We start from the raw sequence: 26,262 nt of genomic DNA on the forward strand, positions 1-26,262 counted from the left end.
TACGGCTCCATTTTGCCACCTAGACATGGGGCTTCCCCTAATGGGGTCCTTACACTGCTTGTAGGCAGGACCCTCCATTTCTGTGAAGACCGGGGTCAGATTCCTCTTTGTTGCTCATATTATGCCATGTTCTGTTATCCCCATTTGTATTAATAAAATTTATTATTTTAATTACTGGTAATTTACCATCCTCTTTAGACATAATATTGGCGCCCATGCAGACCGCGTAAGTATAAGCCTTGCATGGCCGTATTACACTCTTTGAAAATAAAATAAAATAATCAAGCCTCGAGAAGAAGTTGTTGTTCTGCTGCAAAACTCGGCATGCAGTTCCATCTCAGGCAGATATCCAAATGATTAGAGTTGTGGTGATTAGAGGAACGGTCTTGCCACCAGAGGCCCTAGAAGTGGTTCCACCCTTGGCCTATAATAAATCTCTCAGAGGCTCCTTGTGTGTAGTGACCTCTTTCAGCTAGTGTACAGCCTGTTGACCTCTAGAAATGCATCTACGATACAATCGAAAAGATTTCACCCCGTTAACAGAGTTTGAGAGCTTGTGCAATATTGAAATGCGAGAAGCTGGATGGTCGTATCGTTGAACTACCCGCCACCTGGGCCGTTCTTACAAGACTGTTAGGAAGTGTTGGGACCAGTGGATGTGTGAAGCATGCACATAAGATGATCGGCTAAGGACACCCTTGACAGCAATGACGATTCTCTGATTGTCCGAGAAGCAGGAGCAGCTCAAACTGTTTCATTGTCCGCCATCCAGAGGAAGGTACCAGCATCGTTACAGGCCCCTGTGTCTGTCAGAACCATTTCCATACGCTTAGCTGAAGGACATTTGGTCTAACGATGCCCATTACGTGTACTGCCTTTGACACCGACCCACTGTCGCCTCTGTTTGCAGTGGTGTCGTAAACAATGAAACTAGACTGCTATGGAGTAAAACTGGGTTGTCTTCGGCTCGGGGTGAGCGCCTCAATCCTGCCTTTCCTTTGGAGCGGCACACTGCCCCCACTGCTGGTATGATGGTGTGGGGAGCATCGCATATGACAGTCAGTCACCCCTAGTAATAGTATGAGGGACAATGACAGCTCAGCGATCTGTTCAGGACATCCTGCAGCCACATGTGTTCCTCTCATGGCGGCTTCCAAGAGGCATTTCCCAACAGGATAATGCTCGGCCGCACACAGCAAGGGGGTCACAGGAGCCCCCACAACATTGTCACACTTCTGTGGCCGCCCATTCACCAGATTTATCACCAATAGGACATGTATGGGACCATCTGTGACACCAACTTCGACAGCCTAAGATTTTGCATGATCTAGAGGCTCAGCAGCAAATGTGGACCGAAATGCCGCAGGATACAATACAGAATCTGTATGTCTCCATGCCCATCAATATCACATCTTGTACCAAGCTAGAGGTGGCCCAACAGGGTATTAAAGCCTCCATACCCACCTGTATCACATCTTGCATCCAAACTAGAGGCGGACCAACAGGGTATTAAAGCCTCTGTGCCCGCCTGTATCTCATCTTATATCCAAGCTAGAGGCAGTACAACAGGGTACTAGAGCCTCCATGTCTGCCAGTATCACATCTTGTATCCAAGCTAGAGGTGGTTCAACAGGGTACTAGAGCCTCCATGCCCGCCCATATCACAACTTGTATCCAAGCAAGAGGCAGTACAACAGGGTACTAGAGCCTCCATGCCTGCCCATATCACATCTTGTATCCAAGCAAGAGGTGGTACAACAGGGTACTAGAGCCTCCATGCCTGCCCATATCACATCTTGTATCCAAGCAAGAGGTGGTACAACAGGGTACTAGAGCCTCCATGCCTGCCTGTATCACATCTTGTATCAAAGCTAGAGGCGGTACAACAGGGTACTAGAGCCTCCATGCCTGCCTGTATCACATCTTGTATCAAAGCTAGAGGCGGTACAACAGGGTACTAGAGCCTCCATGCCAACCTGTATCACATCTTGTATCCAAGCTAGAGGCGGTACAACAGGGTACTAGAGCCTCCATGCCTGCCTGTATCACATCTTGTATCCAAGCTAGAGGCGGTACAACAGGGTACTAGAGCCTCCATGCTTGCCTGTATCACATCTTGTACCCAAGCTAGAGGCGGTACCACAGGGTACTAGAGCCTCCATGCCTGCCTGTATCACATCTTGTATCCAAGCTAGAGGCGGTACAACAGGGTACTAGAGCCTCCATGCCTGCCTGTATCACATCTTGTATCCAAGCTAGAGGCGGAACAACAGGGTACTAGAGCCTCTATGCCCACCCGTAACACATCTTGTATCCAAGCTAGAGGTGATACACCAGGGTACTAGAGCCTCCTTCAAGTGTTCCGTTTTCTGCAATAAATGATACTTTTACTCTGATATTGCAATCACTTACTTATATAAATGTTACAATCACACATAGAAATTTTCATTCGATTCTGACAACTCCTTCTAGGTGCTTGAGTTTTTTTTGGACAATGAGCATAGTTGGTCCTATTAGGACATCCTATTTATGCTTGTTTAGGCATGCATAAATAAGCCCCGCTGGAACGTAACACAAGTGATGTACATAACACCATCTGCAGACCTCCCTCCTTGTACTCTGACCTTGCTAGAAAAGCTAGAACCCCCCACTAAGCAAGTATTACCGATCGGAGTAATCATACAGCCTGTGGGTGTTGGTTTCACTAGTGACACACTTTCCTTCATTTAGTGCTCCTAGATGTACACACAGCACATCCTGGGAGTGTCACATATATAGAACCTGTTGGTCCACAACTTCTTAACTCTCAGCCCAAGTCACTTTTAGGGAACTTCTGCAACTTCAAGCACTCAGGAAGGGCTGGAATACCTGGCTCCCTGTCAGAATAAAGTAGCACGTCACAAATATACTGCGCTCAGCAGTGGTACATTCACTTCATCTCTGACTTGCAGAAGGTAAGGACTTCAAACCTGTCCTTCAACATTTTAAGCCTGATGACACATGTGCTCACATAAAAGCATTTAAGCTTTGTGAATTCTTCAGTGGATGCACAATTACATGGTAAGTAAGTCCACCAGATACAGTGTATCACTTTCCCTTTTTTGGAGGATATTCATCTCAATGTCCAGGTTTCTGAACCGCTGTAACTTTAGGAGATACTGAATGTTTTCTTGAAATATTCTTAAATGTTCTTTGGTCTCATTTTTTGAATAAATCTTGCTTAATCACAGCTTTACCCCAGCTAGTCTGGACTTATTATGTACTTTAGCGGACTGTTAGATTCAGACTTAGTGCAACAGAGTTTTCTTGTGTCAGCAGAAATGTATCTTGTTTGCTTCTTAATAGGATGTTCATTTGACCTTGAGCATTCTTCTTTTTGGATTTAACTCAAGTTTTCCTTATGTGAATTTCTAGCAGTGGTCAAAACATTGTAAAATGTTACAAATGCCTAAGAGGCACTTTTCGAGCTGTGTTGGTTTGATTATGGTGCAGACGTACCCTGCTGGTTTATTGTCCTAAATTGTTGATATGGAGCTCAAGATTGCAAATAATTAAACAGATGATGTCAACTGTCTTAATACTTAAAACACTCTATGAGTGTTTATGGTCATTGATCTGGGAACCTATAGACAAGCAGTGGGGGAGTCTCTGGGGGCCATGCACTTTGGACACCCATGATGCAAAAGTTGTTCAATGTATTATCTAACAATGTCAAGAATATAAGACCATGAGATCTTCATATGCATGTGTATATATATATACTGTACTCTTGTATGTGCATGAGCAACCCATTTTTGTCTAACTGCAGAGATTATGCTTACCTATTAAACACATTAGCACTACGTTGAATTAGTAGAGTGGCCCCTTGAAAAAAAGAATTGTGCAGGGTTTTGTATTGATGGAGAGGAAGGCTGATCGCTTGGATTTGGGAATTATTCAACTTCTGCGGTCTGCAATTGGCTTTGTTTTAGACGGAACGATTATTGTTCACTTTCACTCGTTTGAATGACTTTTTGAACAATAATTAGAGATGAGCGAGTAGTGCCTTAGCCAAGTCTTTTTCCGCTCGTGTCTAAAGATTCGGGGGCCGGCACGGGTGACAGGTGAGTTGCGGCGGTGAGCAGGGGGGAGCGGGGGGAGAGAGGGAGAGAGAGATCTCCCCTCCGTTCCCCCTCGCTCTCGCCCACTGCTCCCCGCCCGCTGCCGGCCCCCGAATCTTTAGAGACGAGCGGGGAGATACTCGGCTAAGGCACTACTCGCTCGAGTAATGTGCCTTAGCGAGTATACTCACTCATCTCTAACAATAATCATTTAGTCTAAACGCAGCCAACAACCAAACGGTAATTGTTCACTTTTCGCTCGTCGTTCATGTTATGCACGCATAAAAATCATCGTTGGCTCGTTCACTTATCATTCAGTTTAATGGCAGTTGTTCAGTCGTTCTCAGTCACTTACATAGCGAATGTGAACGACTGAACGATTTCTCGTTTGAACGAGCCAATGATGTATCTGCTGTATAAACAGTCTGCCCGGGCGAAGTATAACGACTATCAATTTAGGCAATACAATGACTGTAAGGCTGGGGTCACAAGGGATGGGAATCTCGCAAGATTTCGGCGGGATAAGCGCAGCTTTAAAACCCGCGGCTTTTAAAGCGGCATCGCTGCCTGCATTTCCACTGCGGCCATCTCTCCCCATAGAGAGGAGAGAGGCCGCTGCATACCGCATGTCCGTTTCCACAACAGATTGGCTGAAGCGTGTGGATGAGATTTTTGCAAAATCTCGTCCACTTTGCTGCCTAATCCCAGAATTAGGAGCCACGAGCGGAATTGCACGGGAGTTCCGCAGTAATTCCATCCCGTGTGAACCCAGCCTAAGGGCAGCTTCACACAGGCGTATGCATTTTTGTGTACGACTCAGCGCAACACATTTGCACTATGAACAAGTCTTTTTTGCGTGTGTTTCGCGTACTTTACTGTACTTTTTGCACTCACAGGGCATGTTTTTTTTAACACTACCACACCCCGATTTAAATGCCTATTCAGCCTAATAAGTTCTAAAAATGCTATTTTTCTTGCACAATTGTGCATCCCATTGCGGATGGCGTGTGCATTTGCACAATCCCATAGGCTTCAAAGGGGACCTTTGATGCGCAAATGCACACAAAAAAAAAGCATGTTGCATTTTGTTTCATACATGCGCATGAATAAAAATGAAATAAGCCATTGAAATCAATGCGTTCTGTTCTCTGCGTATTGCGTGCGCCTGTGTGACTCCGCCCTGAACGTTTGCACCGCCTTTATCATACGTTTCTCCTTTGTCAATTTTTTATAAAATCAGTTAAATTAAAATTCCATTGGTGTTTTAATGAAGTGGGGCATTAGAGGTGGGATCTGATAGGGATGCTTTTCTTTGTAGCACTTTCTCCAATTTGGGCACGTATCACCATGGTTCAGTGCCGTACAATGCAGCTAACCTTGGTTTCTGAATGTCAAGCTGTTTGCACTGTACTGCCCTACTAGTGACATTGAATGACTCGGAGGATAGATATGAGGTGTCACACAGATATATGGGTACTAGCTAGGCTCACATCTTTGGTAGTTCTATTTCCTACCTGGTCAGCATGTACTTTTGAGTATTAAGCAGCCCCTCTAGGCAACACCGCCAGCAATGAACAGGAGAGGTCAAATCGTTCCTTCTCTTTGAGAAAACGGAAGGATTGCGAATTGAGAAGCCTATTTTCCAATATAACAATCTTCTAAAGCGATATTAAGTGCTTTTATATAGTCATACGTCTTCCTCGTTCTTGACCCAAATGTATCACAATCTTTATGATCACAGTAAGACGACTCGCTTAACCTTTTGATGTGATTAGGTTACAGTTTGACTTTCAAAGCTCCTATACACAAATGGAATGGTAATTGGGTGCTGCAAATCTCGCTGCCCCTGTCAAATGTCATTCCGGTCATTGTCATAAAAGTCACAATCAAAAAATGTCTCCAGTCATTTAGTAACTGTGTTTTGCTCATATTCCATGAAGCAGAAGAACTTTACTACTTTTTTTTTTCTTTGCTTACTTCAGCGGACACAATATTTTAAGGAGGTTGTCCAGTTGTAAACCATTGATGGCCTATCCTGAGGATAGGACATTAATAGTAGTTCAACGGAGTGTCCATCTCTTGGCATCCCTGCCAATCAGCAGTTTGCCAGGCTGGTGTACTTGTGCACTAAGCTGATTTCTACAGGAAGTAGACAGCTCTGTTCTCATGTAGTGGCCAGGTTTGATATTACAAGCATTGAAGCATTGAAGTGAATGGGAACTTTGCCTGTAATACCAAGTTTGGCCACTGCAGTGAGAACAGAGCTTCCTGCAGAAATCAGCTCAGTGCACAACGGCACTGACCCAGAGAACAGCTGATTGGTGGGGGTCCCTGATGACGGACCATTACTGATCTACAGTTCATGAGCTATCCTCCAGTTAGGCCATTAGCTAAAGGACACTTCCATTAGCAATAAGGAATGTCATAAATTATGCTTTTCAGTATTCCTGTCCTTCAGGGAGTGCAATGAAAAAAACTATAGGAACCATTCGCAGAATGGTAAAAAATACAGCAAGTATATGGTGTTATAACACTAGTGTGAACATTAGACTCCATGGCGCTAACCCGTGACGCAGACCGGACTAATTGGGAATTAGGACAGTGACCAAAGGCCACTTTCCCTGAGGAAGATACATTTATGCTTAGTTCAGAGTCTCTGAAAAGAAGTTCCTGAGAAAACTTCTGTTTAAAGGCTCAAGCACTGGATTAACTATAGAGGATGCAGGGGATGCAGTTGCACCCGGGCCCAGGAGCCTTAGGGGGCCCATAAGGCCTCTCTTCTCCATATAGGGAGCCCAGTACTATGAGTAAAGCATTATAGTTGGGGGCCCTGCTACAGGTTTTGCATTGGAGCCCAGAAGCTTCAAGTTACGCCTCTGGGCTCAAGTGTATTTCTGTGCGTTGGTTCGAAAATCCTAAATCAAGAGAGGTAACTGCAAACATAAATGCACTAATCTTTAACAGTATCCAACAGAGATAACAAATCAGATTACCATAGAACACTATTAGCCAATGTTATCTAATACACAAAAACACACAAAAGAGATCCTCTGTCTTCTCAAGTTGTAAAGACTTTGCAGCGATCTGTCATCAAACCCATTGCATGAAACACTTTCATGTAAAGGCAACATAATAGCACAACACATAATAGAGGGAATGTGTCATGTGGTTTGTACGAGGTAACGCGACTTATCCTTCATTATTACAGCACAATCGTTTTCTCATTGGTAAACAAGTACTGGATGGAAATAAAGTGGTGCCACATTGCATAACAGACACTAGACCGCAGCTGACGTGGTCAACGCGATGTACGGCAACAGCCATAGTCAAGTCTAAATTCTATTATTTATGAAGATTCCGATTAACTATGTTTAGCACATACCAGATAATCGTTTGGCTATACATTATAGATCGTCCGGCTATACATTATCTTATTTACAGTACTATGTAAAACTTTTAGCACACCTGAGTTGCGGCTAAACAGTCGGAACGTCTTTGTTTCTCCCAATGAAGCAACAAAGTTACAATTACTTTCTTGTTTCCGAGGTATGCTATAGACCTGGAAGTTCTACCCCGGTTATACAATTCTATACAGAGTCCTTCTTGGCAACACTAGAGCAATCACAAGTTCTTACTAAAGTTTATCGATGGCGTCTGTCTTGAGTTTTGGATCCGTCTCATGGAGAATGGCTTCCAGCTTTCTGCCTGCACAGAATCTGTAATTCTCTGTAAAGGTAGCACTGTTTTTAGCACAGCTTTTCCAAGTCTAGTGCACACGCTGGAGCTCCAACTTACCCCTAATATATAGTCCCTGCAACTGATGATATGGGAAAAGGGAGGAAAAAACCATTGAGATAGGAACATGTATTGACATGGAGCCTCATGAATGAATGGCCATTGTGGGACTGTTCCCTATTTCAGAAAATGGGAATAAGTTTCTTAGCTTAGAGCAGGATGGAAACGGGGATCCGGAGATTTTCTTGCCATAGCACCCTGCGATTAAGGCGCATTTAGACAAGGGAATGAGTGTATGAGTGTTGATTAGAACCGTCATTCACCTGATCATTGCCGCATGTAAACAGGGCAGTGATTAGCCAATGAGCAAGCATACGCTTGTTCGCTGCCTGATTGGGTCATTAATTCTGCTGAAAAACTAATCTTTCTTGGCAGGACATCTCCCAGTGTCAACAGGGGATGTGTTGCCAAGTACGACTAGAAACTTTCGGGAAGTGGGGAAGGTCCAATTACCAGCACATTATTGAAGAAGTAGCTGGTACATCATGTGACTACTGCTGTAAACGCCAAAACTTATTTTGGAAGTAACTTTTGGGCAGCGCAGCATTTGAGTTTACTTTAGCAGTCATATGATGGGCAAGCAGTTGGGATGGGAGCATGTTCTCTTCTTCAGTAATGTGTCAGGTAAGTATTCACAAGTGGACACCCAACAACACTGAGCATCTAGGATCTGTATTAGAGATGAGCGAGCATGCTCGGTAAGGGCAGTTACTCAAGAGAGCACCGCTATTTTCGGGTAACTGCATGCTCGTCAGAGAAAACTCAGGGGGGGGGGACCGGGGTTGAGGGGGGAGGGGGGGGGGGAGAGAGAGAGAGATCTTTATTGGTTGTAGTGATAAGGACCATTAAGCCCCATTTACACGCAAAGACCAACTTTCAAACGATTGAAAGATTGACAGTTTTAGCGATCTTTTGCATGAAGTGTCAATGGACACTAATGTCCATCATTCAAATGAATAGTGCACGATGGTAACGTTTACACGCAGCGATTATCGCTCATTTGCAGTCATTTGTACAAATTGTGAGCGATAATCGTTGTGTGTAAATGGGCCTTTAAACACAGAAGTATATCTTGACTGCTGCTGACAATACTCTGGGAACGGTCAGCAATACTTCCAACAACGCACCTTGTCACAAAGATAGCGCTGCTTTACTTTGGTTTAAGGATATGGATGTTCCACGATTGGACCGGCTGCACAGAGCCCAACCTGAACCCTACTGAACATCTTTGGGATAAACTGGAATGTCGGGTCAGGAAATATGAGCAGCGTCCATCATCTTTGAGAGAACTAATTAGCAAAAAGTATGCCATGGTATCTGCTGTCATCATGGCCAAAGGATCCCCACTGAATATTAACCCTTTCCAATCCACTGTCTGACGTCTGAAGACATTATGATTTAAGGCTGCACAGCTCCAATGTTGGAAGACATCAGTCAGGGTTCTCTTACTGTATATTGCCAGCCTCTCTGCTGTGAGAGCCTATCCAACGTGTCACCTCATGCAGTACTGGCTTTAGCCAGCAGATAGCGCTGCTGTATAACAGCAGAAAAAGAGTAAGCCCCCTAGGAAAACCAGGATACAAATTGGATTGGAAAGGGTTAACGTGTACAGATAAATACTACTTTTCATTCTTGCTCTGGTGTCCAACTAGTTTTTGTAGGATAGTGCATGGCTAGGTCATGCATTCGACAGCACTGTTCAGAGGTGTCACACTGCACATAGAGCGTATGATTTGAAGAGAGGGGAACAAACAAACCTACTATTTTGAACAAAATTCAAAATCCACATGAAAAGATGAGCAATTTGGTAAATACTTAGCTTTACTTATCTCGTACTGATTTTGTGCTATATCTTCTTCTCCATTTACACCCATGTTAAAAGTAAACTTCTCCTTATCTGCAATCTGGGGCCCAACGTCTTAGCTCTGACTGTGCACAATGCATGATCTCCGTAACAGGAATCCAGCAAAATTGTGAACTTAGCTTTCTGTCAGAACGGAGAACAAAGGGCCTTTTACACAATCCAGCATGAGCATTCGTTTGCGCCGATTATCAGGCCATGTAAAAGTGATAACCCAACAAATGCTCATTTGTCAGATGATTGCTTGTTTCATGCGGCACCAAAAACCATCATTGTCCATAATACACCTTCCTGTGTTAACGGGACATATACTGATGACAGTAATTAAACAGTATGAGCAGGGGTGTAACTATAGAGGGTGCAGGGGATGTGGTTGCACCCGGGCCCAGGAGCCTTAGGGGGCCCATAAGGCCTCTTTTCTCCATATAGGGAGCCCAGTACTATGAATAAAGCATTATAGTTGGGGGCCCTGTTACAGGTTTTGCATTGGGGCCCTGGAGCTTCAAGTTATGTCTCTGGTTGTCACTATTACAAAAATGGCAGCCACAACTAAATAGGTAAATGTCATTATCTCCGTAAGTGAAATAGACATAGTGGCTTAAGAAATCGTCATTTGTAAGTTCTGGGTAGAAAGAAGGGCACACATACTATAGAGGTAGACCTTGGAAATGGAAGGACTCAGTCCTGGTTGGTTCCATCCCTTTCTATTCGGTGCAAGACTGTCCTCTACAGAAAAACTGTATTGTATGTAAAATATTAATACATTGGGGGTAATGAAAAGCCCCAAGGATCATGGAAAGGGAGTGGAGTACGAATCAAAAAACCAAGCCCTTCTGCCCTGAGTGGTAAGACTTGGCACAGTAAAAAGAAAACTAGATTTACGATAGTAAATGAGCAATGTCTTCAAAAGTAACACCTGTAAACCTTTCCTAAATTATGTAACAGCTATGATGAAACTAACATTGTGAAATCAAAGGAAAGTCACACTCAGTATGTGGGAGCTTTGCAAACATATGTAAAGTCTATTAAAAAAGTGTCTAAGTCCCAATGAATCAAGAGATAGCTCTTCGTGGTGTGGCCCTATTTATATGCCGGGATATGTGCAGCATGGTTTAGGTATGGGTACGGGTACAGATACAGATAGAGGGGGGGCCCCAGCTCACGTTTTGCATCAAGGCCCCTGAGCCTTTAGTTACGCCCCTGAGTATGAGGGATGAACTATCGCATCAACGATCATTCATTTCTTATACATTCTGACCCAGCCTGTGTAAAGGCTAGACAAAGAGCGTGGATCTTGTTTATTGTCGCTTGTTACACGGCTCAGATCAAGCTACGCAAAAGGACCTTAAAGCATCATATCATTAAAAAAGTTAGTAATGTGTTGCCAAAGCAATTCAACATTTTATTAAATCTAACGGAATAAATATGGTGTGTACAAGTGTTTTCGTTTAAAAGGGTCGTCTCATGAAGGACCCCTGTCCACATGCCCTGTTGGGTCATATGGACATAATAGAGGAGGATCCTCTATTTGGAACCTCCCTTTATAAGCCAGGTTGGCCGCTATGTTTTGAAAGGCGTTGATTCTGATGACACAATCCCTTTAAGTTCACATATGTATTACATAGGGGACATACATTTTTTTAAATTCTTTGAACGGATCCAAAACACATCGGACAAGAAAGGTTAAATAACGCATCAGTTTTTTTCAAAATCAGATGTAAAAGTTAGGTTGCCCAAAAGGGGAACATAGGATATATGTAAATGGCCATGCTCCTTATCTGTGCATGAGATGTCTATTTAGTGGGATTGGATCTTTTGCTATTGGTATGGGTGTAAGAGCACACACTTGAATTGAATTGTCCAAACTTTATTAATAACAAGAAGATATTAAATTAGCAAACCACAGAAATGTAGATCCTGGATCAATGAGTTCTTGTGTTGCCTATTGATGACCATTAGCCTCAACCCCCCGGCCTTTAAAAAAATGTAACCAGTGTTCCACCATTTACTTTAACTCCAATCAAATTAATCATTTGGCTAAGTGGGAATCTCGAGGATCGGACACCCGCCAATCACACATCGATGGCTACCTAAGTTATTTACAAACAGGAAGAAACTAGAGTTGTACTTTATCTCTAACATTAGATGTAATTATAAAGTGTTTGTGACAGCAAATTGTCTAATGTGCCAACACACCCATCCTCAAAGGTGGTGTGTAAATAGATTCCCGGCATATAAATAGGGCCACACCACGAAGAGCTATCTCTTGATTCATCGGGACTTAGACACTTTTTTAATAGACTTTACATATGTTTGCGAAGCTCCCACATACTGAGTGTGACTTTCCTTTGATTTCACAATGTTAGTTTCATCATAGCTGTTACATAATTTAGGAAAGGTTTACAGGTGTTACTTTTGAAGACATTGCTCATTTACTATCGTAAATCTAGTTTTCTTTTTACTGTGCCAAGTCTTACCACTCAGGACAGAAGGGCTTGGTTTTTTGATTCGTACTCCACTCCCTTTCCATGATCCTTGGGGCTTTTCATTACCCCCATGTATTAATATTTTACATACAATACAGTCCTTCTGTAGAGGACAGTCTTGCACCGAATAGAAAGGGGATGGAACCAACCAGGACTGAGTCCTTCCATTTCCAAGGTCTACCTCTATAGTATGTGCCATTTCCAAGGTCTACCTCTATAGTATGTGTGCCCTTCTTTCTACCCAGAACTTACAAATGACGATTTCTTAATCCACTATGTCTATTTCACTTACGGAGATAATGACATTTACCTATTTAGTTGTGGCTGCCATTTTTGTAATAGTGACAACCAGAGGCGTAAATTGAAGCTTCTGGACCCCAATGCAAAAGTTGTAACAGGGCCCCCAACTATAATGCTTTATTCATAGTACTAGGCTTACTATATGGAGAAGAGGGGCCTTATGGACCCCCTAAGGCTTCTGGGCCCGGGTGCAACTGCATCCCCTGCACCCTCTATAGTTACGCCCATGGTGACAACAGAAATATTAGTTGTTACATTTCTATTAATTTTCTGGCAACTCATGATAAAATTGTACAAAACTTTGCTTCACTATTCATAAAACCTGCAAAAAAAAGACAGTAGTTCATCAATTCCAAATAATTAAGAGACAAGCATTTATGGCAGGACTGTAAAAAAAAATGGCTACCATAACTGAGCAGATACATTTTTGTATCTCAAAATAAGAGAAACAAAAATACCAAAATTTGGCTATCCTTTTAGAATGGTTGCCCAGAAAAATAAACTTACTATAATCCTGTCTGGATCTCGCAGTTCCAGCATTTCCATTACTGGAACCAGGTCACGCAACATAGCCACGCCTTCCCCCTCCCAATGTCAGTAGGCTGGTTGGCTGATTCACTTCAATAACTTTCTCTGTCAGGGCTGGTGCAGAAACTGGTTTAGTTATTGGCGTGAACCAGTCCCTTACAAGCACATCACCAACATTGGGAGTGGGGAGAAAGCTCTATATCACATGACCTAGTGTTGGAACCAGGCTGGTAGTGGAAATGCTGGCACCACTGGACCAAGACCGGACTAGGGTAAGTTTATGGTTAACTTATTATATGGCTATTTAATATGTTGAGTGTAAATCCTTTTTGGGTCAACTATAAATGATATATTAGAGACTTAAATCTAACAGTTACTTCGTCCTTCAATGATGGCATCACTGCTATAGACAACTATAGAGACATGTCATTTAAATAATTCACTAATATATTCTTTAATCTGATGCCGCGGTTTAGATTTCTCTGTTTCCTTGTACATAAAGAGTTTAGAGTTGCCATCCTCTTTAGACAATCCCTTTTTTTTTCTAAGGCCCCACAACAATAAACTGATCACAAGGTGCCCTGATGCTGTGACCTCTGTGATCTGCTGTAATGTTAGGGGAAATGACAGAAAGGGTTCATTTTCCCTACAGCGCCATCACAGGAGAAATTAAGCATTACATAGATCTCATTGAAATCAGTGGGCTTTCAGTAGAATGCATGAACGTGCCGTGTCCTCCAGACACAGAGATACATTCTAGAAAATAGAGCAAGATCCTAGACTCCCCTTTGGTAACTTGGAATTCCCTGTAAGGGTGCATTCATACATACATTGCTGTGGAATTTCCAAAGCCGAAAAAATCTGCACCTAAATCTGCATCAAAATCCACACTAAATGTTGAGAGTAATGTGGGTGGAGCCTATGTGTTTTGAGGAGATGAGGACCGGAGAGAATGGAGCCCATGCAGAGTTTTATGTAACATGGCAGGTTTGGATCTCCTTCTGGTTCTCGGAGAGATTCAAGATCTGGGTGGATTCGGGGTCCACGAGAACCCCGGGGGCGGCTTGGCATAGGCATTATTCTCTCGAGGGCTCTAGGCTCTCGCCCTCTCCCCCCTTTCCCCATACTTTGCTGTCATCCATTATCCTGTCTCGTGTCTTTGTAGTGTGTCCAAAAGTTCAATTGTTTTACAAGTTTATCTTGTAATTTTGTTCACTTCTTTATTAGTCTTTTTGTTTATCTGGTTCTTTTTTCTGATGGATCGTAAAACCGAAAGGCCATTATTGAGCTCACAGACATAAGCATAGTTGAGCTGCAATAGAAATGAGCTCATATGTATACATGGATAACGCATGTGAACGCACCCTAGGGGGATGTTCTTATGGCGGAATTCACTGCGGGATTTTCTGCAGTGAATTCTGCCCCGAAAACAGTGTCAAAATCTGCGTCTCTTTGCCGTGGTTTTTGATATAGATATGCACTCTGAATTTGTCCCGTCAATGGACAAACTCCGGATGGGGAATTCCAATGTGAAAAATCACGTTTCCTCATCAAGAAGTGACATGTCACTTATGCAACTGACCAATACAACCCATTATTATCCTTTCACCGCTTCATTATGATAATCACCTCTCTTCCAGACGTCTATTTAAATAGCATGTTTAATTTCTACACGTTCCTCCTCCACCTTATCCACTCTACAGACTTCCCTGCCCAGTTTCATTATCCATCCATAGGCTTTTCGTATTTGATCTGCCAAGACTGTACTTGCCTCGTGTTCTCTCCACTAGGTGTAACTCAGTTCTCAGGATTGTATCCTTCCAAGGGTTGGTAGCCTGGCTTCTAATACATAATGTGCAATAGAAAGTAAACAATAATTAAAACATACATCACTACAAAGTTACATACATAGTATGTAAGAAAAAAGTCATCAGGTTCAACCAGGAAGTGGAGAAGATGTGAAGAAGGGTAGGGGTAGTGGTAAAATTTAGAACCCACGAGGCAAGCAGCCATACATGGTCATGTTTCCTTCCTGATCCAAAGTAACGATCAAACTGGATCAATATTCATACAAAAACTCTATAAATTTCCATAATTATTTTTTTATTCAGAACTAAGCCTGTCTTTTGCATTTTGAAGGGTTTCATGAAACCAGGACAGCTATGCACAGTGCCCCGTGGATGTTTTTCCTTTTCCAATATAAAGGCAGAGAGAGAACCATCATTCTGCATGCATTGGGTGGGGAGAGGCCGATGCGGCCCACCTCTGTGACTCGGAGTCAAACTTCAAAGCAATGTGAATGGCTGTCCAAAGTTCATGCTATGAACCAGTACTCTGGATTGAACTGCAATATTCCAGATGAGGCCACACCAGTGCCTTATAAAGCAGTAATGGTATGCTCCTGCCTCGTGAGTACATGCCTCTTTTAATACACAACTTTATCCCGCTGGCTGTGCATGCAGCTTATTGACATTAATTAGTTTTTGATCTACAAGTGCATCCTTCTCTATAGGCGACTCTCCTAGTTTTACTCCTCCTAGGACATATGCATGCAGATTATTAGCATTCAGATGCATGACTTTACATTTCTACGCCTTGAGTATAATTTGTTAGGTGGTTGCCCAAACACCCAGCGTGTCAAAGTCAGTACGCAATTTATAATCCTCTTCCAAAGACTGAATTTATTCATCTCTATGAGACGATCCAAGAGAAGCTGAGTTCAGTGCTTGGTAATCTCTAGTATTAGGTTCAGCCACTGCTCCATTGATATGTGGGCACAGGACTACCTGTTTTTGTGATCAGTGGAGGTCCCTGTGATCGGACCACCATGGTCACTTAACACCTATCCACAGGATAACGGATACACTAAAATCCTGGGAAAACCCTCTTTAATTTTTCCCAAATTAGACTGGGAAAACAGTGTTTGTCAAACTATAATACAAAAGCTAAATGGGAATGCTTTAAATCTACCATGGTCCATTATGTTGCAATTGTGCTTCTATAGGTAATGTCAAAAAGTCAAGAGGAACATGGAGTTGATCCCTGAGGATCAATAGAAAGGTATTGTTAAATCAGGTTTTAGCTCTGTGCACACAAAAGAAAGAGGGGATCAAGTACACTCTGACTAAGTCCTATGAGTAATGCTATTAACTCAATTGGATGAGTGTGGATAGAGTCCAAGAAAAGTTATATGATGCAAATGTGAACAAGGCTCCGACAACAAATGGGTTACACCCATGTCCTTAAGGAGCTGTGTTGAGTTATTTCTGTACTTCCTTTAATAATACTGATAGACTTTATTGGCATAGTGCCAATGGAATGATGCAAAACATAAGTGGTGCCTATATAAAAAAAGGGACCTCCATGTAACTATAAACCTGTAAACCAAATATTGGCTCTCCGCTTTGAGCAGAAAGCACAGGTGTGTTGGCTTAGCGCTGCCACCTTGTAGTGCTGGAGTTCTAGGTTCGAATCTGACCTTGATGGGGATTTGATCCTGGGACCCCACCACTGCAGGGCAGCAGAGCTAACCACTACTGTTATGTCAATATAGTCCACTAGTCTTGCAATATAGCGCTGGATCAGTCTTTTTGACTGTACCCTGTATAGATATTCTTCCAAATCGTCATTACTATGCTTCAAAATATGCATTTTTAGACAACATTTTGCTCAATAAGCGTAAAATACAACATTGTTTGCATTTCCAAATACAGCGCTTTGTTCTTTTATGATATTTTTCGTAGATGATCAAATCCTTCAAATGGCGTATATGAAAACGTGTGCATATATAATACTAATCTTTATTTGTATAGCGCCAATTTACTCCGCAGCGCTTTCCTTATACAGGGATGCTGTTAATGCAATGGGTATGTTCTAAATTAAACGGTTACGTAGTATGGTTGAAAAAAGAGACATCCCCATCAGTCAGGCAATAGAAGACGATGTGGATGAAGGAAATTATTCATCAATAGCCATTTAAATGAGTTATTATAGATATTAAATCCAGGCAGGGCAGTATTTGCTGTAAAGTTCAAATATGCAAATGTACATAGAAGCTATTTAGCAATTTGTTGTGGTTGAAGCGATGCCAGTCAAGTGCTTGTTCGCACTGATTTATGCCTGAGATAGTTATCTTTGCAGAAATCTTTCCAAAGGTCTCTTTTACCATTGTAAGCACGACTGTTTCCGTCTCTGTATTTATAAGTCAAACATTAAGATAATGGCATTAAAAGTGTATCTCCAGTGACTTCCATATGCACTATAGTGTGTAAATCCATTACTAGTATTCAAAAATGAATACCCTCTACTCATTATTAGCTTCTTTCACTTGCAGGCTGCCACTGGGATCATTGTAATTAGAGATGAGCGAGTATACTCGCTAAGACACTACTAGCTCGAGTAATGTGCCTTAGCCGAGTATCTCCCCGCTCGTCCCAAAAGATTCGGGGGCCGCCGCAGCTGACAGGTGAGTTGCGGCGGGGAGCGGGGCAGAGCGGGCAGGAGAGAGGGAGAGAGAGATCTCCCCTCCGTTCCTCCCTGCTCTCCCCCGCAGCTCCCCGCCCCGCGGCGGCACCCGAATCTTTCGGGACGAGCAGGGAGATACTCGTCTAAGGCACATTACTCGAGCGAGTAGTGCCTTAGCGAGTATACTCGCTCATCCCTAATTGTAATATAAGGCAGAGTAGTAAGTCTGAATTGTTGCAGCCTATTATGTAAGGAGAGAGAGAAAGATAATCCTGTACTTACAGCAGCATCTGCACTGATTCAAGCAAGCGGACTATGCAGATTCAGAGGGAAATGGGGATGTATAGCAAGTGTGAAGTGAGCTAGCAGGCTATGGGACCTTTCACACAGGATGGAATATTCTGCACCAAACTGTTAACTGCAAATTGTTGGTAGGAATCTTCTATTTTCAATTCCGCAACAAAATCTGCACGTTAGCAGTGCAGATTGTGGGGCTAAATATATTCCGCAGGAGGGCATAATCTGTAATGCTGTAGAAAAATATTCCATTCTGTGTAAAATATCCCTTAGGGTGACTACCCACTACAGCGAAATTCACAACGTTTTTTGTTTTCTGCAGGGGTCTATGGGACTTGTAATGTTAAAATCGCGATCATGCAAAATCGCGATTTCGGGGTAAATTGCGATTTTGCGCAATCGCGATTTTAACATTACAAGTCCCATAGACCTTTGCAGAAAAAAAACGCTGCGAATTTCGAAGTGAAAAAAAACTATAGTGGGTAGTTACTAGAGATGAGCGAGTATACTCGGTAAAGGCAATTACTCGAGCGAGCATTGCCTTTAGCGAGTATCTCCCCGCTGGAGACAAAAGGTTCAGGTGCCGGCGCGGGGGAGCGGTGAGTAGCGGCAGTTAGCAGGAGGGAGCGGGGGGGAGAGAGAGGGAGAGAGAGATCTCCCCTCCGTTCTGCCCCGCTCTCCCCCGCAGCTCCCTGCCCGCCGCCGGCACCCGAACCTTTCATCTCGAGCGGGCAGGTACTCGCTAAAGGCAATGCTCACTCAAGCAATTGCCTTTAGCGAGTATACTCGCTCTTCTCTAGTAGTCACCCTTAGGGTGCATTTACATTGTGGAGCTGAGGTGTGGATAAGAGTGCACAAAAATGCACCAGCACGCTGCATGCAAATTTACTGCAATTTGTTGTTTTTTTATGTTGTTGTGGTAAAAATCCGTGACTGCACACTTCTGAATACACCCTTAAAGAGATAGTTACTGCGACGGAACTGCAACCTCACTGACACAACTGAGTGTGTTGGGAAAAAGAAGATGGGTCTTCAAAGTACACTCCATGTGGCTCATATATTAGGTTTTAGCCACTTTTCAATTCAGCAAAAGAGCATGCTTAAGAATATGGCGCACGCTATAGTGAAGGAAAGATGTTACAACTTCTGAATGATGTTCCAGTATTAGGGTGGTTCCACATCTTTGTCGGGGGTTCCACTTTTCTGCTTTGTTCAAGGAGCAAGAAAGGAGAATCCCCATGGCCGAATGGCTCCGTCTTAAAGCTGAACCGAACAGCGACGAACGGACCCCATTGACAATAATGGGGTCCTTTCGCTTTCTGCTCTCCTCTATATCCACCTGCAGTCAACATAGCCTACTTTCATTGTTACTGAGAGGTCCAAATGCGGATCCATTTTTGTTGTGTGAAGGCATCCTTACTACTTGCTCTTTTATTCTTTTGACTGCTTTTTATAACATTAGAACTGTGGTCCAATTTCTTCCATTTTTTTCATGTGGTTTACCGGAAAATAACCGCAGTGTCTATCACCAGTGAACTGGGTATATCTAGTGATAGCAGATAGAGCCCTGGGACTTCTTCCTGCATGGAGATGCCTTGCTGCTATATAGTGCCATGCCTGTATGCATATGTAGCACAACTTTTCAAGATTACTAAGTTTTATGTGTTTGACGTCCACCTTAAATTCTGGTTGGAACCTATTACCCCATGCAGTGCTTCCCATTCTTACTTTTCAGATGTATAACATGTAGGCTGCCTGTCCACGGGCGATGATCGGCTTGCGATAAATCACCCTTGGATGACACTCTGTAAAGCTTTCCATAGGGTTAGTATGGAAAGCGCAGTGCCGGCGTCCATGAGCGGAGAATCATAGCGATTTTCCGCTCACAGGATTTAAATCGCGGCATGCTGCGATGGCCGCGATTCTCCGCGGTGAGTCTATCTATTAGATAGGCTCATCTCAGAGACTTGTCAGTGCTCCTCACCCATGGTGGAATATCGATATTCCGCCTCGGCCATGGACAAGGGGCCTTAGTTTTATGGGAGTGAAAAGAGCTCACTTGTATTTTGTTGTGGCTTGGCTAAAAGGTTCCTTATAAGACATATAGAGCTTAATGTACATAAAGAGCTCTCCTTGCACATGGTGAGATCCAATATAACAAAGGTTGAAAAGATCCATCGAGCTTCCTTATGACAATATAATTACCAAAGGCCAAAGGTCTCTTAGCTTCATGAAAATGCCACCTATGGTTTACCATTAAGTATTGCTATGACATTCTATGTATCTACATGGATCGGAGAGTTCTGACCTGTGACCCTTCTGAATTCTGCAAGGGATTTATTGAACATATTTGCATTTAAATGAGCTGACTTGGGCTTTGTTAATTAAAACTGCTACAGCTGGTCCCGCAGAGTTAACACTTTAGATTCACCCTTTGCTGAGATGGAGCTGTGCCAAGAAAGGTTTTGTCTGTAGGGTGTTGTAAGGAGAAATAAGAGAAACTCACGATTAAGATGGAATTAACTTGACATAAATCTCTTTATAACTTCATAGTAACTAAGATATGGATTCCCAACGTCATTGGTCAGCACTTTAAATGCATTGCTTAATGAAGGGATGTAGAATAAGAGGAAGGTGACTTAGGTTCTTTTTTTGTTTTTTTCAGGTCTGGTCAGTGAAAGATGGGCACCACAGCATCTGCCCAACAAGACCTGGAAGTGCCCTCTATTAACCAAAGCCAAGAAATAAATGTTCCTTACACAGTACAGGAAGATACAGTGTCTTGTCCTTCATCAGACTCAACAACATTGGCCGATTCAGTGGTACAGGTGGATTTGCCTGTGCAAAACCAGATCGAGGGCAATCATGAAGGTAACCATAAAGTTCCCTCCGATATCTGGAAGAAAGGAGGTCGCTTGCTGTCTGCACTGCTGGCCATTAATGTTGGTCTGATTGCCTGTGTTCTTGTGAGCAGTGGTACCTTAGAAGAAGTCTCTGTTAAGGATACTGAAGTTCTTGCTTTCTTGGTCTTTCTGATGCTGCTGTCCACCTTATGGATGATATTCCAATTTTATTTCTCTTGTCGGAAAGATGCGGTTCTCTACAAAGACTCACATGCAGGACCTGTGTGGCTGAGAGGTAATTTGGCATAGATTATTTACAGTAAATGCATGGGCTGGTAGAACAAATGTCCTTTAGAGCTGCCTGCCATAGGTTATAAAAACTTGGCCTACGGCCTTATCCATGCTTTCTGTCTTTCGATTGTTTTTGAGTTAAATTACATTTCAATCATCAGTATCCTAGTTGGATGGAAGATAATCTAAGTACCAGATAAAGCATTTTTGTTAACAACTATTAAAGTGGTTATCCAAGGAAGGAAAATAATTACCGGTGCCAAAGTCCCTCTGTGAATACACTGGAGAAAAAACTGTTTAATAGATTTGTTTTCTCCTCATCACACTCTACAATTTTTTCCTCATTATTTATTAAAGGGACAACACTTTCAATATTAATCTTTTTACTATTTATATAATTGAAGAACAGTGTAGAGTTAATTTTACTCTCTTTGGCAATAGTTTATTTTTTTCCCCATTTTTAAAATTGTCTGACATACTAAGATTAGCTTGACATATACTGACTACAATATGATAATGTTCCTATGGCTGTTTAATATACAGTACAGTGTTTAAAGAAAAATATCAAGTAGTTGATTTTTTTTGGACAAAGTTTGAATTGATTTAGATGCTATTCAATAAAGGTCATTAAGGTCATTATGTTCTTCCTCCGGCAGGTGGCCTGGTGTTCTTTGGGATCTGCAGTCTGGTGCTTGATGTATTTAAGATTGGATATTACATTAGTTATATTGATTGTGAGTCTCCAATCAAGCTCATTTACCCCATGGTGCAGAGTGCATTCATTATCCTTCAGGTAAAAGTCCCCTCTAGATGTTGCTATTGTCATCTCTTGCTTTCTTCCTACTAATTTAGTCCAGCTCTCATATCATTGTTAGTAAAATGCTTGTTTCTGAATTTCAGACATATTTCCTCTGGGTCTCCAGCAAACACTGTGTACAGATTCATACCAACATTTCCAGGTGAGAAGATTTCCAGATTTTCTTTTTATGGTGGTTCAGAATTTTCATGTGGTATTACTTTCAGACAGTAGACCCACCCATGGGCATATTATGGTTACATTGGGCCCCTAGGCTGTATAAAGATTGTGGGCCCCTACCAGGATACATTTTTAAAATGATCTGGCACTACATATATACATTTCCAAGCTTACTGCATAGACACAGTACCAGAACCAGATGTTGCTGAGTAAACTAATAGGGGTCGGTCTGGCACAATTATGGTAGTGCAGATATCACTGCATTATTTGATACTAATGGCAGTCAACGGATTATAATAGTGGCTGTTTGGGTAGCAATGGATCAAGGGCGGTCGCACTTACCACCCCTATTATAATCCACCATTTGCACCAACCAAGATATGCAACCTCTCACTGCCTTAATTTTTCCCTGGCTTTTTCAACAGATTTTCTCTGCAGTGTCTGGATGGTATTTCTTAAAATCCCATCCACAATACTTGTTCTGTAGGTGCTGCCGATTTTTCACAACTAATTAAAAAAATCTATGCCTTCACAGGTATGGTCTCATGTTGGTGCTGATAACGAATCTCAGTATATGGATGGCTGCTGTGACTGATGAGTCTGTCCATCAGACGAGAGACCTGGGGGAAGATTTCAGTGAGCTGACAAGTACAATTGGGTACCATGAACACAGAGGTAGGGAATGTGCAGACACACTTTTTAATAAACTGATAACCCCAACATCGCTTCTCACCTGTTCCTCCAGCCACTCACCGCGCAGACCGCCAGGCCAACAATGCAGAGACAATGGGAGAATTCTGTCACTGAAGACCACCACTCCGAGAAGTATAAGTAAGGAAGTCTAAGATTTTATTGAACCATTGGAAAACAGCTACACGTTTCAAAGCTGAACTAGCTTCTTTTTTCGGCAAATCTCCACTCATCAGTGGAGATTCACCTGAGAAAGAAACCAGTTTGACTTTGAAACACATAGCTATTTCCCCATGGTTCAATACTTCCTTACTGCGCCAGAATAGTTCTCCCCTTCCGTCTCCCTTGTTAAACATAGAGTTATAAAACATGAATGAGGTGAGAAAAAAAACCCTAAAGGTTTTAGTTTTACCTTAACATTTTTTACACTTTTTTTGCAGATGCGGGTGGAGCACATGGCCACACTTGCCGTTGCAGTAATCACTTATGCCACATCTTCCAGACCGGATATTATTACCTCTACCCATTTAACATAGAATATAGCCTCTTTGCTTCAGCAATGACATATGTCATGTGGAAAAACGTTGGCCGTAAGATGGATGACAACATGCCATCCCACCCTCGTCTTAGCCCTTGTTTCTGCTTTTATGGTGTCTTTGTGGGACTCATGCTTGGAGGAATAGTTCTTCTTGGTGGTATCGTGACTCTTGTTACATACAAAGTACAAGTCAATATTCGAGACAAAAGCCACCAGGCCCATGTCATGTTTTATTCATTCAATGTTGTGGTCCTCAGCATTATGTCCATGGGATCACTCACCGGCTCCATTATTTACCGGTTTGATAAGAGGGACATAGATGGCCACAAGAATCCAACTCGCACGTTAGATGTGACTTTGCTCCTGGGAGCAGCACTTGGTCAATATTGTATTTCATATTACTCCATAGTAGCCATGGTGGCTACAACGCCTGGTGAGCTGCTGAATGCTCTGAACCTGGTCTACTCATTACTCATGATTGTACAACTTACATTGCAAAATACCTTTATCATTGAAGGACTGCATAGAGAACCTTTTAGTGATCACCCTCTGGATCCACATAAAGAACTTGTCTACACAAATGAAACTGTTGCCCCTAATTTACCAGAGGAAACCCCTCAGGAACCTACGGTACCTTCCGGAATAAATGCAGTAAACAATCAAATGCAAATGGATCATATTCGCCCATGGAATTTAAAAAGAAGACTCATTCAGGAGATTTCCCTTTTTCTGCTGCTCTGTAACATTATAGTAAGTACTTAGAAAATATATCACTCTAATATGTTTCTACAGTTGAGTACTGTATACACTGACCAATCACTGCATTAGGAACTGCTGGCACGTGATGGTACCACCTGGTGGCCATGTCACAATCTGCTCTCAGATAATTGGCTGACCTCTCCTTTGTGCAGCAGAAGACAACATTTGGCGGTGGTTCAAATGAATGGAGACAAAGTGGCGGGGGATTGTACTACCCATCTCCATTCACCGCAAATAGGCAGTTGCTCAAACATTGAGTAACTCCTGTTTACACAGGGGGAGAAGCCGCTCACCAGTCGTTCCATTTCAGCTCACTGAAACTCAACGACTAATGACAAGTGAACCACATCTCACTCGGTGCCATGTCTGCGGCCATGTGAACATTCGCTGACAGTCTTCCTAAACCATTAAATTGAAGTGTTATTCGAGTGACTGTCAACCCGTGTAAAGGTACCTTAAGGCAGAGACAGTCAGAAGCCATCCAAGTATCCTACAAAGATAGGCAAGAACAGTTATAGAGTAAAGGTCCTTTTACATGGGCCAATTACAAATGTTTGTCCACTTGACAATAGGGCTGTGCAAAAGGACGAATGACCAGATGATAAATGAGTAAACATTTGTTCATCAGCTGATCATGTCATTAAGTTGAGCATAAACAAAGTGCAGCCAATCAATGCCATTTGTATGGGCATGATCGATTGTGTTAATGATCGGTCGTCTCCATAGAACAGATTCTGCCAATGTAAAAGGGCCTTAAGGCAGGACAGCTGTTTTAAGATAGCAAGAAGCTCAATAATTTGGCAAGGAGGTGAAGATAACTAGGCCATCGAACCAAGGAACTAGTCAATAGACTGAGCAAAGCAAAATAGTTGTCCAGTAGCTCAGTGAGAAAAGCTACTGTCTGGGGTACAGGGGGGTTCCTGGCTTCGAATCCTGACACCATTTGCCCAATATAGTTGTTGAAGTCTTTCCCCCAACTCAAAACTGAAAGGAAATGGAAGTAAGTAGAAAAGTTTTGCAGCACTTTACCAAAAAGCAAGGATGGATGCCAATATCTATTTACATGAACGTCCTATGTTAGTACAATGCTATTGTCTTACGTCTCCATATTTCCTTTTTACAGCTCTGGTTAATGCCCGCATTTGGTGCCCGACCACAGTTGAAGAATAATTTAGAGTTGAAGTTCTATGGACCTACAGTATGGACTATAATCACCAACATTAGCCTACCGTTCGGCATTTTCTATCGAATGCATGGAGCCGCCAGCTGTTTGGAGGTGTTTCGAATGTCCTAGGCTGTATAATGACCTGAAAACACCTAGAATGTAGACTTGTGAAAGACAGTACAATGGGAAATCTACTAAGCTGAGGAAGACAGAACAACCTGAAACGGGGAAGCACTAATTCCCTGTATCCGCTCATTGTGATCCAACAAAGAACTGAAATTAACTACAAGACTCTTATTTTTTTTAACTATTTATAGAAAATGATGAATGAAGCAATGTTGTGTAGCTGGTGTCCCGATGTGTTTGTGCCCTATGTGTGGAGCAAGGTTGCCAACTGTCATTCCAAGCAGATGATAATAATGGGGGGGCATCTTTCTAGTGTCCATAACTTTTTTTTCTTTCAAAGCTGAGGGTGCTTGTGCAAGTTACTGAAAGAGACAGAGCAATGTAATTATACGTGTATTGTACATAGATTGTATACAAATAATTTGCATTTTTCGCATATAATTAGAAACCCAAATCCACAGATCAAGACTTGTGTGCTCCATACTTTAAATGCACATGCCATCTGACCTTATACCAAGGGTGGCACACTGTATCATCAGCAGCAGGTCAATGCTAACAGAGCTGCATGCGTGCCACTTTCAGTTCACCCCCCCCCCCCCCCCCCCATGTCTTCTACTCCATGCACTCTACCCCTAAAATAATGTATGGTGCATTCCGTAATCTATGTACTTGTCTAGCACTCATCCTATACTGTGAAATTAACATGAAGTCACCAATTGCTCTTCCTTTTAGTTTCTTGCTTGGCATCAACTACTGTAGCAAGGTACTGGTAAGTCCAGTATGTACATACATATGTCTGTGTGTGTATGTTGTGTGTGTGTGCCTATACATAGATCGTTGTATAGTCATTGGTGAATGCACATTTAATGATAGTGTATACTTGTAGAAGGAGATTATTCAATAGTGTATATATTTAGGGATTTGTGAGCACACGTACATCTGTATAATTATGCGTGCATAGTAAATTATTTTATATGACTTCCTCTGGTTTGAGGCTGGCATTTTACAATAAAGCTTAAATAGCACTCATGCACTTTTCAGTA

General features: G+C 42.4%; 1 protein-coding gene across 4 annotated transcripts; it reads left to right on the forward strand.

Moving 5' to 3' along the window:
• Positions 1 to 2,807: 2,807 nt before the first annotated feature.
• Positions 2,808 to 26,262, forward strand: LOC136587737 (proton channel OTOP2-like). 4 transcript variants are annotated; one of them, XM_066586489.1, is made up of 7 exons: positions 2,808 to 2,954; positions 20,497 to 20,969; positions 21,622 to 21,758; positions 21,866 to 21,924; positions 22,477 to 22,616; positions 23,072 to 23,919; positions 25,052 to 26,262. In XM_066586489.1, the coding sequence occupies exons 2-7, from the start codon at positions 20,513 to 20,515 to the stop codon at positions 25,220 to 25,222; spliced, it is 1,812 nt and encodes a 603-aa protein (XP_066442586.1). In that variant the 5' UTR covers positions 2,808 to 2,954; positions 20,497 to 20,512; the 3' UTR covers positions 25,223 to 26,262. The 4 variants fall into 4 exon arrangements, with proteins under 4 accessions (XP_066442586.1, XP_066442584.1, XP_066442585.1 ...); XM_066586487.1 differs by having other exon boundaries at positions 2,841 to 3,060; XM_066586488.1 differs by lacking the exon at positions 2,808 to 2,954 and adding an exon at positions 13,195 to 13,342.

Source organism: Eleutherodactylus coqui, chromosome 13 (genome assembly GCF_035609145.1).
Source record: "Eleutherodactylus coqui strain aEleCoq1 chromosome 13, aEleCoq1.hap1, whole genome shotgun sequence".
Classification (NCBI taxonomy): domain Eukaryota; kingdom Metazoa; phylum Chordata; class Amphibia; order Anura; family Eleutherodactylidae; genus Eleutherodactylus; species Eleutherodactylus coqui.

What these genes read in the sequence shown, in the direction of transcription:
- LOC136587737 (XM_066586489.1), top strand. Translation starts at nt 20,513, where the DNA reads ATGGGCACCACAGCATCTGCCCAACAAGACCTGGAAGTGCCCTCTATT. An exon ending in AGGACCTGTGTGGCTGAGAG is followed by an intron (nt 20,970 to 21,621) that starts GTAATTTGGCAT and finishes TTCCTCCGGCAG; the next exon opens with GTGGCCTGGTGTTCTTTGGG. An exon ending in GTGCATTCATTATCCTTCAG is followed by an intron (nt 21,759 to 21,865) that starts GTAAAAGTCCCC and finishes TCTGAATTTCAG; the next exon opens with ACATATTTCCTCTGGGTCTC.